Here is a 20,474-nt window from a genome sequence, read left to right on the forward strand (position 1 = left end):
CGCTATTTGGGAACCATGAATCGAAGGTACATTGGTATGCGTGCGAACAGCATTTGCATTGCAGTCTGCCGAGCACGTGGTCTCCTACAGAACACAGTGGTTCGAAATAAAAAAAACTAAGTGAAATTAACCAACTCGCAAGACTTAAGATGTTTTTCTTATATAAAAAACTGTTAGATCGATGACAATTTATGACATTAGTCAATGGTCAGAAAATCAATCAAAATAAACACTCAGGATACGTTTCTTATTTGAAACATTCTGACTGTATAATAGGAAAGCGCCTCTCGCAACTGCTTCGCCCGACTGGTATGCAATCTCGATCAGCGCTCCACTCAGCTATGCAAACCGAGTCGCATCATTCAGAATCATCGATTTTGCAAACATCGCATATCAGAGATGAGGGAGATACAAACTGATCCATTCTGAATGTCACTCACTCAGTATCCGCCTGGTTTTTTTGAAATCGAAAACACGGCGGAAGTGAACATCTTTCCCTCACAAAGACAACTACAATTTGATTTTATTCTTACTGGTGTAAAAAACGCTGTAAATTCAAATAAATTTATTAATTGGCTATGTTTAAAAACAAACAACATTTGCTAATGATCGGTTGAATGTATCACTCACTCACTTCCTGAACCATTCACTCCTGATCCTAGACGAACATGATTCGCCATATGCATCGCTCTTTGGTGAGATTCCAATTGGATGATAGTGCTGCACTGTTTTGACAGCAAGCATCGTGCGAGGTGATCTATATGTTAGCGATGAATAGAACGAACGATGATCGGATAGGTCCAGTAGCAATCAATAACAAAACCCGATCGCTATTCGTTCAGTTGCGAAGTGCAATCAGGAACATTCATTGAAAATGAGTGATATTCGGACCACTGACATTAGTATAAAAAATAGATAATTAATTGAGTTTTTGAATCGTTTTCTATTGCTTGGGAACCATATATGTATTCAGATTGTTTTTTTTTGGATTTTTGTTCTAATTTTTTTCTTGGAAACAGAAGTTGGAAGTTCAGGAAAATATCGTTTTCTTTCCAATTATTCCTTAAAATATTAGATGTGAGTCGAATTAAAAGAATGTTTTAGCAAGGTTTACATTCTAACATCTATTTGACGTGTCAAACCACTGCGCGACGCCCCAGGCATTCGAGATGGCTCTTGCTAGAAGCTCAGCTAACAAATTCAAAAGGGCAAATTTTAAAATACCATTCAAGGAATTTTTCAATTTCTTACTTTATGAAACCTAATTCCACAATATGAAGATAGTTGTTTGGTAGTGAAAATAACCTTATGTGTCGCAATCGCAAGTCTCCTAGAGAATTTTCAAGTTGATAGTTATGGTCTATAAAAACTCAAAAGGAATAATTTAAACAATGATTTATAAATGACAACACATCATGATGCACAAAACCATAGAAATGTCGTAAATGAATCTGTCGTCAGGCTTAGCATTCCTGAATTTGTTCAGTTAGCATTCAAGTCAGAAAATTCTCCAAAAAAAAAACTGAGAAAATCTAAGCAATTTATCCAATATTTGGAAAAATCTAACCGATGAGAAAAGTTCAAAACAAGATATTTCAATTCAACGTTACAATACCACTTTCACAACAACCACGTTCAAGTCGTTTTTTTTTAAATAATTCGTTTATTTGACACGGCTCAAACCTTTCAGTATTACTTCCGTTCAAGTCGAATTTGATTTTTATTTTGATGAAATTTTCTCAAAAAACTTCGCAAAAAAAATGATGAACTGTGAAATCTCTAAAAAATTTCAAGGAATGTGAATCAATCGGGGCCAGATACGGATGTTTTACCTCAATATTCTGGCAGCTGGACCACACAAACTTTTTTTTTCAAACTCTACGTTGAAAACCTGGGCTAGTCTAGATAACCCCATGCCATCTGAAATACTTTTTTTTGATTGGCTTTATTCAGATTTTATTAGTCCTTCATAAGTAATTTACTGTATACATATTTGAGAATTTTTTTGAAGTGTCCAGTTAAAAAAGTTTGCTTACAAAACACGCGGACACAATTCGTTTCTGAATCGGTCCCCCTGATGAAGGTTTGGTTGTCATTCTTAAATCAATGATTCTTGTTCATACACAAATATTCTGAAACAACCTGAGGTGTTTGTAATCATCACTTTGTTTAAATGAGTAAAAAGTTTAAATTTTTAAAATAAAAAAAAAATGCGGAAATTCTGGACTTCCGACTTTTTGAAATGAAAGCTTATTTTGTGCTTCCCTTCCATCCAAATTTCATCATTGTTTTCAAAAGCCTTTTTGTTGTATGAGTGAAGCCCGGTGTTCCATCGTCGCATAGAACTTTACGCTCAGCTGACGTCATTCTGTCAGTGGCCATATATTCAGAATAGCCAACGATTCTGTTAACTGTCAATTGAGCGTTGTTGGTAAAGATCTATTGCACTTTGCTGGTGGCCAAGAATCGGACCATCGAAACGGCAAACAATTGGTACGGCGGCCAAGTAATTGGAGCATCGCAGTGAATACTTTGCATGCATTTTGCTCACATTAATGAAAGTTCCATAGAGAATACATATTTTTGTTGAAATCTAAGCAAGTTAGCAAGTAAATTCTTCAAAGAATGTTCTATGTTTCACTCAACAGGAAGGTTGGAATGTTGAAAAAAAGGGTAAACCATGCCTTAGGTGCCAAGGTCGGGTACATTTACCCTAGTCTTGTTTTCTGTTTAGTAGATAAACACGAAATGTTCGTTTAGTGATGGTTTTTTTTATATAGTTTATTTCTATGTGGGTAAATGAAAGTATTTTTTTTCAATTTTGGCTATCTTTTAGTGTATCCAATCAGAAATAAATAAGACTATAACATAATGTACACCTGAATTTCTTGAAGGACTTATCATTCAGTGGATAGACATAAAAAATTTGACATACTTCTAATTTCACACTAACTTGTATTTACTTTCACTAAAGATCATTCTGAATAGAACGTTAAAAAAGCAAAACAAAACTGGTAATTTTTGGAAACAAAACAAACTATAAAAAGTCAACTTCAAGTCAGGCTTGGTACTACAAGAAGAGCCATTATTTTGGCTCGATGAATCAAACTCCTTCGTTAATTTTATAACGCTTTATCGAGACGCAATTTAAAACAGGTCCTGCCAAACGACTTTATTTTTTCGATATTGCCAGGTAGCAAGTGGGTAACTAGCCAAAAAGTTCTGCGTGAGATAAAAATAAATTTATCAATTTTATTTCACCAATCAATTCCACTGGCCGTGGGTACGAAAATGGAGCTTGGGGGACCAAACCATTTCGGATGACCTACGCTACAGTCGCCAGTAAGTCTGTTGCATACTTTTTTTGCGCACGCTATCCAAACATGCTTGATTCAGTAAGTATGTACATGTTATAGATATGCAAACGAGACAGTCAAACAAACCCAAAACTTGATCGCTTCCGTCTGAATGGGGTGGTGGTTGTGTCGAAATGTACCGAAAGATGAAGACTAAAAAAACTGGACATAAAATCTTGTGGGTGCTGTTCAGGGTGGCCCTTATTTTTCAATTTTCTTGAAACATAGCCTCTGTATCTCCTAATATGATCCAGGAAAAATAGATTAATATTAGAGTTCCATAATCCAATATCATCAAATTAATAATCAGAAAAGTAAAATGAGTTAAAGCAGGGGTGATCAACCTTTTGATGCAACGGGCCACTTTTAATTTGAAATTCTTTTGGTGGGCCGCAACGAAATAAAATTAGGTAATAATAATAGCACATAATAGTATGTAGAGATTTACGTAATTTATTATAACGACTAATTTATGACAAATACAAAACTGAAAACGGATAAATAAAACAAATTCATGTACCTTCTTGCTTAAACTTTTTGTTTATTTAAGGTAATTTTACCAGCAAAAATTGAATAGATTTTCACTAAATCTTGTTCATTTTCAATATTTTAACTGTATTAATTGATTCGAAATGTTTGAAGATTTTTTTTTTCGAAGTTCCTTTATGAAATCATTGCATTGAGATGTTGAGCAAGGTTTCAAAATAATGAAAAATTCTTAATTTTACAGATTTTTTACCTGATTTGTCAATGTTACAGTTCAAATTTTTTATTCTAGACATTTTTTACAGATTTCATAAATTTTATTAATTTAATTTTGATATCTCTGGGGTAGGCTTCCTTAGACTGAATCGTGAAAATCTTTCAACTTTTGTAATAAGGATTGCTAATTTAGAAGTAAAATCACTCAATTTAATAAATGTTTGGCATGATTTGTTATGAAATTTGTGAAAATAGCACCACACAAAACACAAGAAAACACAATTCACTTTTTTCCGAGGTGCAAGGAATCTCAGAACTAATTTTGACTCATTCAGGGGCGCTGAATCCAAAAAATTCAGTCAGTTTTTTTCAATTATAGTTTATGAGATAACCTTTAAGAATAGGTTAAAAAATTAACTATTCAACTTGATTACTTTTTTGACAAAATTGTATCATACAAATACATATTGATTCAATGATCAACTTTCTCAAAGATCGCGAGTTATTTTGAGTTCTGAGAAAAAAGTTAGGGAAGTTTTCTTTCTATTATTTTTTTTTGCAAACCTGCAAAACACGGAAATTATGACAAAATTTTATAGAAAAGTTAAAATTAATTGAATCATCTTTTATATTTTTAAAACCGTGAGTCAAATCATTTCGCAGTCTTCAACAAAGTTGTTGAAAAAATTCAAATGTTTATTATCCAATTTTCAATAATTGTCTTTAATGATGTCAGAAGTAATTGATCTTTTTTTTTAATTTCTTTAAATTGTTGAATTGAATTTTTTAAAGCGTTGTATCTTTGAAACAAGAATATTTTGGCAAGTGATTGAAAATCAGCATTTGGTTTTTATATAGATTTCTTGGTTTATCAGTTATAAAAGATCGATTCTACCCAAAATTGATTAATTTGAAAATTTTCACACGCCATATCACAGAAAGTAGAAGTGATAGACGAAATCTGTGAAATGTTTTGAATTCAGGAATTCATCTCACAAAATCAGTTATTGAAACATAAGCACCAAAAATTCTGTTCCCCTGTGTATTCGTTACAAATTTTTTGGGTTGAATAACAGGATTAATGATATTGTTTTTGTCGAGAAAAAAGAATTTGTCCCTGAGTTATGTCGACAAAAAATTTATAATCGTTCTCCCAGTCTTTATTATAAAACTTTCCTTCTTTCCGTCAATAATTAAGAATAAAAATATTTCACTTTATCATACAATTTTAACTTTGCTTGAAACTAAAAATAATAACTTAACTATTTAACTCCTATATTACGTTTTTCCAATATACAATATTGCATCTATTCCTTTAAAGAATTTAAAAAAAACTTAAATCCTACAAAAGTGTCAACAATCTGGATGATTATGAGACAAATGCAACTGCAAACAAGTGACGTGTATATCAAGTTATTGATTAACCTTTTTTTTGTTTAATAAGGACTGCAATTTTATGATAGTTACAGGAAAAAAGTGATATAAATTTAATGTAAGATAAGCTTCGCGGGCCGCACAAACATGCCTCAAGGGCCGCGGGTTGTTCACCCCTGAGTTAAAGCATTTTTAAGTTTTGTTAAAAAAAAAAAAGATTCGACTTTCTGGACTTCATTCAAAGTCAAAGTATGATGAAGTATGTTCAGTAGCTCAGTGGACATTTTTTTTGTGAAAATTTTATTATTTTATCAAATTTAGCAAATAATGCTAGTTTTCTCCGCTCTGAAATACTCGAATAAAATAAAACCATAAATTCTACCTGAATACTAAACGGATATGGCCCATCTGATTTCAATAATCAATTTCGGTGATCGATTTAAGATTTCCTATCTTCAAGAATCAGCATCAAATAATTCTGAGCTCTTGGCAAAAACAATGTAAAGGGTGTCCACGATGAGATTTGCCACACTATGAAATTGATCTAACTTTTTAACCGTTGGGTAAAATTGAATAAAAATTTGGGTGGATTTAGTTCATAGTGCATTGTTTACATCCTGCAAGTTTTAAAGTCCTGTGGTCAAAACTCGCGTAAATGGAGTTGAAAGAAATGCTCGTGCGTGATCAAATCTTGCGCATTCATATCAAGAACAAGGATCTCTCGCATCGATCAATCGCTCAATCGTTGGGAATCGCAAATTTCACGGTGTCGCGAGTGATTAAGCGGTTCGAAAAACGATTGGCCATCGATCGAAAGCCCAGAAGTGAAGGAAAAAGTATTCCGTAAAACACCAAAAATCATTACCGCGTAGTAGGGGCCCCATGTGGTTTATCTATAGGTGGGGACAACCAAAAACTTTAGTGTTAGTTCGTTGTATCCATACAGTTGTTTATAAACGATTATGACGTAACACGACGCCGTCGCGGTGACGATCGTTCAACGCACCAATGAAATCGTAGCAACGTCCCAGAACGTTTGTTATTGACGTTACTATGAAAGCTTGTTACTAATTTTTCAAGATGCCGTCGTGTTGTGGAATGCGTTATGATGCGTTTAAAATTTTAGTTTTCAATTTCATTTTTCGGGTTTTTCGGAATAGTTTGACGGATTCCGCTGCAAAAGGATTCGAATGCTCCCATATTTTTTCCGGCAAAAACTCTTATGAAATCGGAACCAGCAGCAACGGCCGCTTTTTGGTGCATCAAAATTTCCTAGAAGAAGCTGGCGGAGCAGAATATGTTGGGGGACTTAAGAGGAATCCGTTCGAAATTAGTTTTAAAATATAAATCCTTAGTCAGTTTTCTTTTTTCGGAACAAAAATTAAAATTATTTTATCATTTTCATAAACAGCTGCTGTTTCAAAATTCCGAAAATGCCTTTATAGAATGCAAAATGTAAGATCAACCTTTAAATAAAGGTAAGGGCCAATTTTTCTAGTTTCTAACAAAAATTTTATAATTGAACTTCTAAAGTCTGCTTCATTTAATATTGGAACACAAACAATTGCGTGTAGTTCAGTCATTTATTAACGAATTCATAATTTGTTTTTCATACAAATGTAGCATTTTCTTTACTCTTTCATAAAAAAAATTTAAAAAATTATTCATTGCTGTTTCGAAGAAATTCTCGTACTTTTCCCGTAATACGGCACATTAGGCGGCGCACACCCTTTTCGTCCACCGTTTTGGCGATTTGATTCCACCAGTTCTTCATTTGAGTCATGTTCCTAACAAGTTTTCCCTTTGCCTTAAGCCTCCGCTTCGTGATTGCCCAGTATTTCTCTATCGGCCGGAACTGGGGGCAGTTTGGGGGGTTGAGGTCCTTCGGTATTACGCTGACCCCGTTCGTTGTGTACCATTCCATAACCGTTTTGCTGTAATGGCAGCTTGCGAGGTCCGGCCAAAACATTACTGGACGGTCGTGGGCACGAATAAACGGCAGAATCCGTTTCTGTGGGCACTCTTTTTTGTAGACTTCTGATGTCATTGTCTTGTCAGTGAGAAAGACTTTGGTTTTCTGTCCACAACTGCATATCTCCTGCCAAATCATGTACTTGCGGGCGAATTTATCCGCAAACACGAACTTAAATTTTGCAGGTACATCCCCCCGAGCCGTCGCCAAATAAAATTTTTGACCTGGGATTTGCCCAAAGTCCGCCTTCACGTAGGTCTCATCGTCCATCAGAATACATCCGTCGAACTTGGTCGTACAGCTTTCGAGCACGGATTCTGGCCACATTGTTCTGCTTCAGCGTCCGATTTGGCTGTTTGCTGGCTCGGAATGACCTTATTCCTTCCCGGAGACGAATTCGTCGCACCGTACTGTGAGCGGCCTGGAACTTATTGGCCAAATCGCGGTCTGAAAGATTGGGATTCCTCTTGACGGCCTTGATGACTTTCCCACGCAGTTTCCTGTCGACAGTTCCACTCCGACGCTTCGAATGCGGCTTCCGAGCCGTCGTCAATGTTTCCTTGTACTGCTTGATAACACGCCATACGGTATTTCTGGGCATTTTAAGCTGTTTAGCTAGCTTCGATGCCGACAACAATGGATTTTCAAGAAAACTGTGCACAATTTGATCTCTCCGTTCGGCTTCCTTGGCGGTTGTTTACAAAATGCTATCATTTGGTGCTATGACATAAATACATGGTGAAAGGTAATGAATTTCTCGACACGTGGGTGAAAAAAGTTTCCAAATCCGTTCACTAGGAGCGCCACAATGAGCAAAAGAATTTGTTCCAATATTAAATAAAGCAGACTTTAATCGTTTTTACAAGGAAAGATAATCAGATTCAATTTTGAACATAAGTAGTTTGACATCAGTATTATGACTTCCACTGGATACCCAAGCTCGATGGTATTTTGTACGTATGAAAGGCGACTCCAACGTCGAGACACCCGTGAACGATTGTGACGTATCAATCAAAAAATTAAAAAAAACTTACTCTCACACTCGTGCAAGTCTTGTCCCCACCTCTACATAAACCACATGGGTTGGAGCCTCGAACTGAAACCCGGATGTGGTTAAGATGCTGCACCTAAGCCGAAGTTTTGTCCAGAAGGCCAAAACTAAGGCTGAGCTTCGAACGTTCAGAAGGCCCTCTAATCGCGACGAAAAGCAGAACAGTCCGCCAAAAGCCGTGCCAGGAAGTTGTACCTCAACATGCTGACGAAATTTTAATGTTACATCATGGACGACGAAACATATGTGAAGGCCGACGTCAAACAGATCCCCAGCAACCTGTTTTTTAAGGCCAAGGATAAGTTCAGCGTTCCGGAGCATGTGTCCGCATTCAGATGATGTCCAAATTTATGAAGAAATTCCTGTTTGGACCTTCTTAAACGATCTAAGGTAATGAAGACCTTCTAGGAACTGAAGAAAGTATGGTTCACAGGTTGTGCAGAATATTATGGGCGGGGTTAAGGGCAAGGTGCGGGCATTTGCGTATGAACTGCAAATAAAATACGAATAAAAGGGTAAAATGAAGTTTAATAGTTATTTTTCAATCCCTGAAAATTAAACTTCGAATGAAAACTCGAATTTTGCGATTCAATTTTGTATGTGGCAATTTCGTCGTGGACACCCTTGAAACAAAAATCTGTAACGGTTTAGTGATAGTATTTCAATTAATTTCACCGAAAAGTCATACCAAACATCGAGATTTTCAATTAGCAGCGTTAGAAATCCTACCCCAATAGTATCTGAGTTGAAATGAGAAATATTTAAATTTGCACATATTTTCAAGAATAAAGAATGAATTTTAACTAATTTAGATTCTATAAAGTAATTAGATTGGAAATCCGTGAAATAATGGATATTTCTGTGATTTCGGCAACCTTTACGGAAAACAAGCTTAAAAACAGAGTTTTATCAATACATTTCAATAACAATTTAAATAATAGTTGAACAAAGCATTTTATTGATTTGTAGTTATGCTGGGGTATAGCTGGGGTAAAGCTCAAGAAGGAGCGATAAGGAATAGTAGGACCACAATGGAGCATTTCCAACGTTTTTATGAATCGCCTTGAAAAATGTAGTTTCTTAGAAAAAAAAGTTAAGCAAATAATGAGAGAGAATAACCAAAACGCAGCGCCAGGAATTCCCCTTTAGTAGAGTTTGAAGCATTTGGGAAGCTTTTAAGAACAGGCATATAATTAAAAAGGAATTAGCTTCTTATGTTATTTTTTAATAATTATTGGGTAATTTTTTTTTTTGAAAAGGTACTTGCAAGACACGTCGATATGATTTCTTACAAAAATGTGAAAAAAGCTCTCATATATTGAGCAGACATTTACGAAGTACAAATTTTTTCAAATAGAATACGACACCTGAATGAATCTTTAAAAAATCTAAATAATTTTAAAATCTTCTCTCAGTACAATAAACAGCTCTAACACTTCGTCCGATGATTCCAAAAAAATATCTTTAAATTTAGTGCTTTGATAAGCAGAAAACAGGATGAAATTTAATCTTTCTACCAGTTTTTATTCATTATTAGAGTGCTTTCCAAAACCAAAACAGAACTTTCATAAATGCAGCTTACAATATCTTAAACATTTATTTTGTATGTAAGTTGTTGTGAAAATATCACTTTTACTACATACTTAAGTGGGTTTTCAATTACTACAAAAAACAGTTTTTGAAACTCAATTTAAGGGGGAGGGGGTAGGGTCTAACGGGTATAAAAAAAACACCATTTTCACGATTTTTTTCTAGAGCTATCGTTCAAACAAATGTATTCAAATTTTTTGCATTATACAAAGCATTGTTAAAAGAACATTTAGTAATTTTTTCGTAGAAAAATATTGAAAAATGAGCCGGTGACGGAGCATTTTCGAGGATGCCTTTTAGAAAACAGGATTTGCGGTGGACACTGTATCTCAGCACAGAATCATCTGAAATCAAAAAATCAGAGCAAAATATTTTGAATAGATGTTTTTCTGGACCCCAACGTTTTTATTTAACTTAAAAATATTTTTATGAAATTTTTGTGGCTGTTTGAAGTAAAAACTACGATTTTTCACTTAAAAATCCGCCATTTTTCACCTCTAAAATCTCCCCAAAGTAAAAAAATCAAAAAAGAAAAACGTTGGGGTCTGATATTTTATATGTAGAAAATATGTTCCAAATTTGAAAAGAATCGGATAAGTAGTTTTCAAATGACGATGTCCACGGACTTTAAAAATGTGCTTTTGAGAAAAACGCGTTTGAAGTTTCTGCTCTTGCTTTCTTGCAGTATTAGATAGGAGGAGATAATGGCCTATAACTTCTACAGTTTTGCTTCAATTGACTTGAAAATTTGACACAACATTCTTGAAATGTTTTACAATAAGAAAATAAAAAAATAAAAAAATCGATTTTTGGAAAATGTTAGACCCTACCCCCCCCTTAACGCTTAGGAGTTATCGATATTTAAAAAAAAAATGATTAAAATACTTCAAGAAATTTTAAAAATTCATTCCTCTAACTTTTTTAGGGATTTCTGAAGGCAAAAGTCATAGTAAAATAAGTATGAAACAATTACAAATGACTAGGATTTAGTGATGAACCTTATCAATTTTGGATGATATTTCAAATAAACAATTCGTTTAATTTTTCGTTAATTAAATTTGTTTCATCAAAAAGTCCTAGTTATAAAAAAATAACGATCGCTTTCTTATTTTCTCTATTCATATGATTATCAATTAAATTCTGCAAAATATAGACAATGCGGCCCGCACAGAAGATTGAAAATTTTTTTGGCCCGTTGGTTTCAAAGGTTGCTCACCCCTGGTTTAGACTGGTTTAGCTCAAAAGTGAATAATTTTCGATAAATTTTTAGACGATTAATTTCCAAAACTGATATTCATACTAAAAGCGCTTAATTATTTCAAAAATTAGTACCGTGAAATAGGTTGAATCGGGACAATAAAGGATGAAATTTGAATATCAAGCAATTTACAATTAACCGACCGATAAGAGCCTTGATCCATATCGTAAAAGCAAATAGAGGAAAATGAGGATACTTGATCTCTGGGAATACTTGATTCCTTAGCTATATCTCGAAACTGGAATGTCTCACAAAGATCAAGTGTTTTTGAAAAACGTGCCAAATGGAGTAAAACACCTATGCTACAAGCTCAAAAAAAAAGTAACAAATTTAATGGACTATCTTGCCTATTTTTGATAGATTTTAAAGTTAACGTGTGTTTGAGATATTTACGATGCAAAAAGACATGGTAAAAATAATTTTGCACAAATTAGCTCCTTTTACGCATTTTGCGCCTCAAAAATTTTTTATTGTTGACTTGAAAGCTCATGAACTGTTGATTTTTTCTGATTTTTTTTTGGACCAAATGGTTAAGAAGTATAAGGAGCCACTCTAGGATCCACACGAAGTTCAAACCGACCATCGGTGTGCAACCCTTGATCTTAAATATGGTAAAAAGTCTATGGTTATTGGGGATAACTGAATGCAGACTCCTTAAATAATGCAAAAAATTCATTTCCGGCAGCCAAAAAGTGTTGCCTGACTAGTAGACACCAAGTGAATAACTAATAATGATCAGTTCCAAAGATCGCAACCTGTGCATCCGATTTTTACGTAATATGATAGATGTGTTCTCATGGACAAAAAAATTTATGTTATAACCGGAGAGATCAAATTCTTCGAGATGCCTACTCATGAAAAAGTTCCAACCAGATTCCAATTGCTTTTTCCAGGTGAGTTTGTGTAAAATATCATGATTTAGCAAAGGTTTTGCTTCTGTGGTAAAAAAATAAAAAATACATGACTAAAAAAAGTGTGCAAAGATAAAAAAGAGATTTTATGAAAAAGTTAGAGTATTTCTTGACATCATTGATAAATATTTTTTTTTTATATTTTTACAATAAATTTCATATTAACACCTTCATTTCCTCCATAGAATGTTTTTCGATCAAATGAATTAAAATACACACGTTTGTAACTGCCCGGATTCTAAATGATCATAGCCTTAAAATGTTACTTGAAGATCTTTTTTCATCTATTTAAAATGTTTCTCACATGGAAAAAGGGTAACAAAAATAATCATTTAAATATGTTAATCGTTAAAGTTAAATATGAACTTTATAATGTCATATTTTCGAAGCAATGGTAAACTCTCAACTATTGTCCAGATAAAGTTTTCTGTTCTGTTCAGAGCGAGTTCAAAAAGATATATTTTTCTCCTGAATAGATCGTGACCATTGCTATGTTCGGAATAACTAATTTTTATCCATAAACTAATAATTCTACGATAGTAAAGGAACTCCAAAAAGAAACTCAAAAAATTCATTTTGTCTTAAAATTAGAATATAGCGCCTTTAAGTATGCAACACTAGATGGTTGAAGATAAAATTTTAGAATACTCTTTTTCTGGCACTTATAAATTGTGAAATGTGATTTCATATGGATCAAATCAGTCAATGGATCTTTTTTCTTTCGATTTTGTTTATTTCTTTTTTCAAGGGTAAGGGCCCCCTGGATAAATGATCAAGTCTCCTTAATTAAGGGACGGCTCCCTTACCTTTAAAAACATTACTATTTTTTATGTCCTACCAGAATGCTTCTAATTCATCAACGAGATCAAGAATCTTTTTAATTTTTAAGCATAGTAACTGCTAGATTGCTAGATTTTCAAAAAAAAAGGTATGATGGAAACAAGAAAATGGGCTCAAGTTTACCCAATTCTCACATTTTATTATAATGAGCTTAAATTAATTTGGTTCAGGTACACAAATAACATTATCTAAATTTAATGCAAATTAGGAACTGAAAGAGCTGCATTTGACAGAAATCTTACAAAAATAGTCCAAAAACTGTCCCAATTTACTCCCTTAAACCAATTTTACGGTATTACAAACATATGCATTAAAACGCTGTTCTAAGTGTTACTTATGCTCTTAGATGTCTAAAAATACTATAGATATTTTTATTTTAAATTATAGATTCACGAAGTACTCGAAATTAGCAACAGACTGTGTTTATTTTTGGTCAGTTTTGAACTTCTCAAACCCTGAAGTCTTGAAAGCTTCGTTTTGGTTTAAAACTTATCCATGTTTTTTGCAGAGTTTTTAAGTAAAGTTCACATGAGTAAATTTAAACTTTATGGTTTGTATGGGAAGATTGAATATTTTGTACTGAAAAATCAATATCATTTGTGTTTCTTCAATGGACCCGAGTCTGCTTATGGTTTTTGTGCTAATTTATAAATTCTCTAAAGGAAATTTTCCGCTGAACAACTTTGTCCAAGACTGTAACTTCGTATCTTTTTAGGCAAAAAAGTTATTAGCTGTGTAACAGGAGTAACATACTCCTTAATTAATAAATAACAATAAATTCAATTAACATCACTGCTGGGGACCTAACAAAATATTGCATGACTACTTTTCATGCAATACTTCGTGAGGTACCAGCAGTGATGTCTGAATTTATTGTTTTTCAATTCCAAAAGACATACCCCTGTTAAAGAGCTAATAAATTTTTACCTAATTAGATACAAAGTTGTTCATCGGAAAATTTCCCTTAAAAATTTATAAATTGGCACAAAAACCATTAGCAGACTCGATTCCATAGAAGAAAAAAAAGTGATGTTGATTTTTCAGTACAAAACATTCAATTTTCCCATACAAACCTTAAAGTTCAAATTTACTCATGTGAACGTTACTTAAAAATTCTGCAAAAAATCATGCATGAGTTATGAACCAAAGCGGAGCTTTTAAGACCCCAGGGTTCGGAAAATTCAAAAAAATGACCCCAATTCGACTCAGTCTAATGAGTAATCTAGAACCTTTTGAAGGTAATCCGAATACGTTTTTTTTAATAAGTTTGGTAAGTTCTTCAGTGTATATAATTTTTGCCCGATAGCTAGTATGTACCACCGTACATCTAAAATAAATCGCACATTACAAAACACTTTTACAGCCTATGCTACGTTCATCGTTTTCGGTGTAAATGGGTTTTTACTGTGTATCCTTTTTATCAAGATTTATAAATTTTAGAAGTGATGCAAAAAAATCAAACATATAAAATATACGTAAACGTAAATTAAAACGATTTTTTTCAGTAAGAGTTTTTTAAAAATTGTTTTCCATTAATTTCTTATCTTCAATTTAAGATACCTTTTGCATACTAACTTTTTCTGATTAATGAATAAATATAAGAAGTTGGGAGTACCAAAATATTTGCTTCGAGAAGTTTCCTTATAACAAAGGACCACCCTAATTGGGTGCTGCTTTAAGCGATAAGTGGAGTCATTTTTGGGGAAGGCGCGAGCGAGCTTGGAGCCTTGGAATACCATCGATACTACTCTGAGTTAATAATGAAAAGCTTACCCATCAAGCTAATGTCCAAATCAGTTTCCACTCCATTGGAGATAAGACCTGGCCCGGCAAGGGATCAGGGCAACTTGTTGAATCCTTGCCGCTTCATTCTCGACTCTTAACATGTTGTTTGTTTTTTTTCCGTTGCTATAATCTCTCCAATGATGCTCATTTATTTTGCCATCATCTTTCTTTCGTTTACTTTTGGTGGGATTAATCACATACACGCACGTTCACAAGCACAACCGCACGTGGCTTGGCCTTACGCTATGCACTTTATCTTGACGGAGGCGTTCTGACCCCTAGCCGGATGACCAACGACGGCTGGAAAGCAAATTGTGTGGTTTATAGGCGCACATTGACTCGGTTGCAAATTGTCGTCCTAGGCGAAAAACCGCACGGAAACAGGTTTCTTTGACTAATAATGTGTCTTCATTACTTATCCATCGATCCAGGGACGCAACATACGCAATTTTGCTCTAGACTTGCGGCAGCTTTATTTGCATCCCCATGCCTGTTCCGATGATAAATTGAATTGAGAGACGAATATCCAATCCACTAAACATATTCACTTATATTCTTATCAACTAATCTTTAAATAAACGACACTTGCAGCGAATAATGCCGGAGCCAGCACATTTGTTGATTCAGCTTTTTTATATTTTTAGGATCACATACAATAGATACAATTTGAAAATTATCTTGCCACTGATATACACAAAGTTTTATCATCTACATACTCTAACGGTTATCTATTTTTATAGGCGCCACGTGTTGCCCAAATTCACACCAACGCAATGCTTGACGGTTAGCAAATATCCTGTTGGATCACATCGCCCCATTCGACGAACGACGAATGCATGCAATTTACAGAGACAGACTGCAACACAATTTCCGCGTTTTCCACTTGTCAAACACTTGTCTGGCAACGGCATACGACATACGGCATTTTATGGGTTCAAATTCAAAAAACCGTCCAACACACGGCCGCAGATCAGCAGCATCGCCTGGCGAAATATAAGTAACCAACTACAGAAAGGGAGGGCGCGCGCACGTCAATCCAACCAACTAGGTGAGAAACAACCCGACCGCTTGGCATCGAATCCAATCGCGGACTGACTACTGGCAGCAAACTTCAAGCGTCGTTTACTAAGCTATTCCATTCAGCAGCAGCGATCTCTTCCCACCCGCACATCCCCATTTTACCCAAGCGACCAGCAGCCGTCAGTCGGGAATAGCAACGAATTCGAGAGGCTGCCACCCCCAGCAAGTCCAACAACTGAGAGTGCCAAACCACCCCGTCAGCGATTTGGCCTCCACCTTGAAGGGATTCATGGGACTATCTAGTAGATGGTAGCATGGCAGGACCAAAAAAATATCAACAATCACCTCCCGTCCCGCAACAGCATCAATGGCATCAACAGAGAGTAATGATGTCGTGTCGCGAGAGAAGAGCAAGTGAACAAATGCCGCCTTTGCGAGAGTTTGTTTACAACAACACGGGCGGGCTTGTTGGGTTGGAATACGAAATTGTTCAGGTTGACTACCTACCTATCTACTATACCTAATTCACAAATCAACCACCCACCCACTATCGAGGGATTGTTTTGGGGAGCGCGAGAGATACTAGTGAATTTACGTTGTTGATAGTGAACTGTATCGAGAGTGAATGTCGCTGTTGAAATGAATGTAGTAGGCAGGGGTTCCAAATGGGCTGCTTTTCAAACTGGAAAACATCGAAATGTAATAAACAGTGACAAAGGGGCAACAATTTAGTCCTCAAAATTATTTTTGAACAAATTTTTGAACGAAAACTTAAAGCGTTCTTTAAAACAAAGTTGATTAATTTTATGTAATGAGAAATTGCTACTCAAGGAATGGAAGACATTCGTTCTAAACTGTTGCATGTTGCATGAAACCCCTACAATATGTGTGTGAGGTAGGTGGATAATTAAGAATACTATCTTCTGGATAATGATCCATGTCATAAGAGTCGACTTGATCCAGTTATTTGGTGCACGTAGTTTGGGCATAGGTAGTGTTTACGGTTTAGTACACCAGAGTTTATTTTTCACGGTTTTTTGTTGCACGTTTTTAATAGGCTTTTTTACGGTTTTCGCAGTTAACATGTATTCTCTGTCCTTTTCAATGCATAAACACTTGGATTTTTTTATTGAAAAAATCTTAGCTCTGAGGTCGAATTCACAGTGAGCGCGAAGCGAAGTGCGAAGCGAATTTCTAATTCGCGCGAAAAACCGCTTCTCATTGAAACACGTTGAAAAAAACATCGACCGGCCACAGTGCAAGCGAATTTTCTCGCGATGACCCGGCTCGATCGCGCGAATTCATCCAGTTCATCCGGACATACACTGAAGATATTCTCTGGGATATTTTTTATCGCAAATGATAATTATAAAAAAATCTTTTTCAAAAGTTTATTTATTTAATTATCATTGCCGTTTCTATGTTGGTTATGAAAAATGCACGGTTTTTTATCGTGGATTTTCACAAATAACGCGGTGTCAGTCTTTTTCAATTGAAACAAAATCAATTTTTTTTTCCTTGTTGGGTTCCTACCACTGCGACCAGATGTTAGATCTTTTGTGGTTTGTCCCCTGTTTAATGTGGCTAATCAAGATAGATCACTCTGATTGATTTCAACAGTGTCACTTTCTTGTAGTTTAGCATTTTCCCAATCTGGAAGAACTGGGACACAACAAAATCTAACTGGCAATAAACGACCGGTGCCACAATATGTGTATAGGGCAAAGGGGCTGAACGGATAGAAGTTGGAATTCGTTGTCCGACGCCATCTTGAAATCCAATATGTCCCCTTCTATTCAACTTTAAAATGCTGGAAGTGACTGAAAAGCATGAAACTCCCACATCTGGGTATTCGATGAAAGGGCTCAATAAGTAGAAGTCGAATTTGGCTGTTCGACGCCATCTTGAAATCGAAGATGGCGGTTTCCGCTTAATTCAAAGGGCAGTAAATAACTGAAAATCGCATGAATCATCCACAATATAGGTAATTAGTAAAAGGGCTAAAAAAGTAGATGAAAAATGATTGACAAAAATTTAACAAAAATTTTGAGAAAACTGCAGAAAAGCACTGAAAGAAATTAACAAAAATATGACAAGTGTAAAAAAATATAGTAATAATGACAAAAATATAACAAAACTGTGGTAAAAATATAAATAACTATTAATAAAATTTGACAAAGGACAAAAATTTGAAAGCACTATGACAAAAATATGACAAATGACAAAACTTTGAATAAAACACCACTAATGTGCTGAAAAAATTATACCGAAAAATATAACAAATATTACAAAATTAGACAAAAATATGAGAAAAAATTCACATAAAAAGCAAAACTATGACAAATGTGAAAAAAATATGACAAAATTATAATCCAAATTTGACAATAAAATGACCTGACAGAACTAATATATGGATAAACATTTGACAACTTATTTACAAAAATGACAAAGTAATAAAAAAATAACAATAAAATAACAAAACTGACACATATATAAAACTATAAAAAAAATATTTCAAAGGTGGTAAAAATATGGCAAAAATTTGACATTAAATTGATAAAAATAAGACAAATGGGCTAGAATATGACAAAGTTCTCAAAAAAATATGACAAAAATTTGACAAAATAATGACAAAAATCTGACAAAATTATAAAGAATGAAATAAAAAGATAACAAAATACTTTTAAATACATGTAAAAAAATTACAAAATGATGACAATTACGACAGTAAAATAACAAAAGTTTATCAAAAAATGACAAAAATCCTAAAATATAATGAAGAATGTGTTGCAAATATATGGCAAATATGAAGAAAAAATGACAAAATATGACAAAGACAAATCTATGGGCTTGCGATATGTGTAGCTCAGTTGGCGAGTTCAAATACAAGAGTAATCATCGAACACGGTTGTACCGGGTAAGACTTTCAGTATGAAGAGAAGATGTTATTATATTTGTCATATTTATATTTCATTTGTTATATTTTCAATAATTTTGTCAAATATTTGTCAAAGTTTTTTTTTTCGTGTTTTGTTATTATTGTAATTTTTTTGTTATTTAGTTTAGTCAATTTAATTAATTTTTGGCACATTTTTTTTAATATTTTGGTCATGGCTTTGCCATTTTAATGTCAAATTTATCAAAGTTTTGGTATATTTTTCTAATATTTTTATCACCTTTGCCATATTGTTCACAGTGTTTTGTCAGCGTTTCGTAATTTTTGTTGTCATAATATTGTAAAATATCTTTTCATAATTTTGTTATATTTTTGTCATAGTTTTGGTAGATTTGTTTTCATGCGATTTGCAGTCATTTTAAATATTTTAAAGTTGAGCGGAAGCCGCCGAATTGGATTTTATGATGGCGTTTCATAGCGTCAGACTGCAAAATTCGACTTCTACTAGTTGATTCCTTTCACCTAATACCCACATTATGGGTGTTTTATGCGCTTTCAGCAGTGTTTTTTGCCATTTTCGCCATCTTGGTATTTCGGAATTAACGCGGAATTAACGCGGTTTTTTTTTGCGCGGTACGTATTCCCCGCTCACAGTTTTTATTCTGCAAATAAATTTGCAAAGATTTTTTCACGTGTGAATAATTTTTGCAAAACACAGAAGGTTTTTTTCAGTGTTGAACCGCTTCGCAATTCGCGTGCACTGAACGTGCACGAACTTGCGAAATTCATCCGGTGAATGAATATTTCGCTTCGCAGTTCGCTTCGCGCTCACTGTGTTCGTACCCTGAGGCTTGGAAGGTGAGACATGAGACATCAGACATGAGACTTGAGGCTTGAGGCTTGGGACTTGAGACTTGAAACCCAAGACTCGAGACCTGAGACCTGAGACCTGAGACCTGTGATCTGAGACCTATGATCTGAGACCTAAATACTGAGACCTGAGATTCGAGACCTGACACCTGAGACCAAAGACCAGTGATCTGAGACTTGAAACTAGAGACTTGAGACCTGAGACTTGAGACCTGAGGCTTGAGTTCTGAGACTTGAGACCTGAGACTTGAGACCTGTGACTCGGAACCTGAGACCCGAGACCTTAGTTCTGAGATCTGAGAGGTTAGTCCTGAGACCTGAGAATTCAGTCTTCAGATCTGAGACTCCATCCCTGAGATCTGAGACTTGAGATTTTTGACCTGGGACTCCACACCTGAGACCTAAGACATGAGACCTGAAACCTAAAACCTGACCCCTTAGACCTGAAACCTTTGACCAGAGATCTGAGACCTGAGACCAGAAACCTGAGACCTAAGACAAGATAACTGAGATCTGAGATACTTGAACTGCGATGTGAGATGTGAAAAGTAAGCCGAGAGAAGTAAAAAGTAAGACGTGAGAATTAGAGGAGAATGGCGAAACCTGAAACTTGAGAAGTTAGAAGTAAGACGTGAGAAGTGAAACGTGAGACGTGAAAAGTGAGTCGTGAGAAGTGAGAAACGAGTCGTGAGAACAGAGAAGTGAGAACTGAGACATAAGAAGCGCGAAATGAGATGTAAAAAGTGAGAAATGTGCCGTGAGCAGTGAGGCGTTATAATTTGAGGTAAAACGTTAGAAGTGAATGGTACAGAATGTGTAACTCGAGAGTCTAACAACTCCGATTCTCAA

The 20,474-nt window shown here is 34.8% G+C and overlaps 1 protein-coding gene across 3 annotated transcripts in view; it reads right to left on the reverse strand.

The window, feature by feature from the left end:
- The window catches only part of LOC129757006 (atrial natriuretic peptide receptor 1), a 278,572-nt gene extending 262,632 nt beyond the window's left edge, over window positions 1-15,940 (reverse strand). For 2 of the 3 annotated variants that reach the window (XM_055754094.1, XM_055754093.1), the window contains exon 1: window positions 14,828-15,940. Coding sequence is in view for 1 of the 3 variants with exons in the window: in XM_055754095.1 (XP_055610070.1) it covers window positions 14,828-14,831 (4 nt within the window). In the remaining 2 variants the exon portion in view is untranslated. The remainder of the gene's footprint in view (window positions 1-14,827) is intronic. The other variant, XM_055754095.1, reaches the window with a different exon arrangement.
- Between the last annotated feature and the right edge of the window lie 4,534 nt (window positions 15,941-20,474).

This window comes from Uranotaenia lowii, chromosome 3 (assembly GCF_029784155.1).
Source record: "Uranotaenia lowii strain MFRU-FL chromosome 3, ASM2978415v1, whole genome shotgun sequence".
Taxonomy (NCBI): domain Eukaryota; kingdom Metazoa; phylum Arthropoda; class Insecta; order Diptera; family Culicidae; genus Uranotaenia; species Uranotaenia lowii.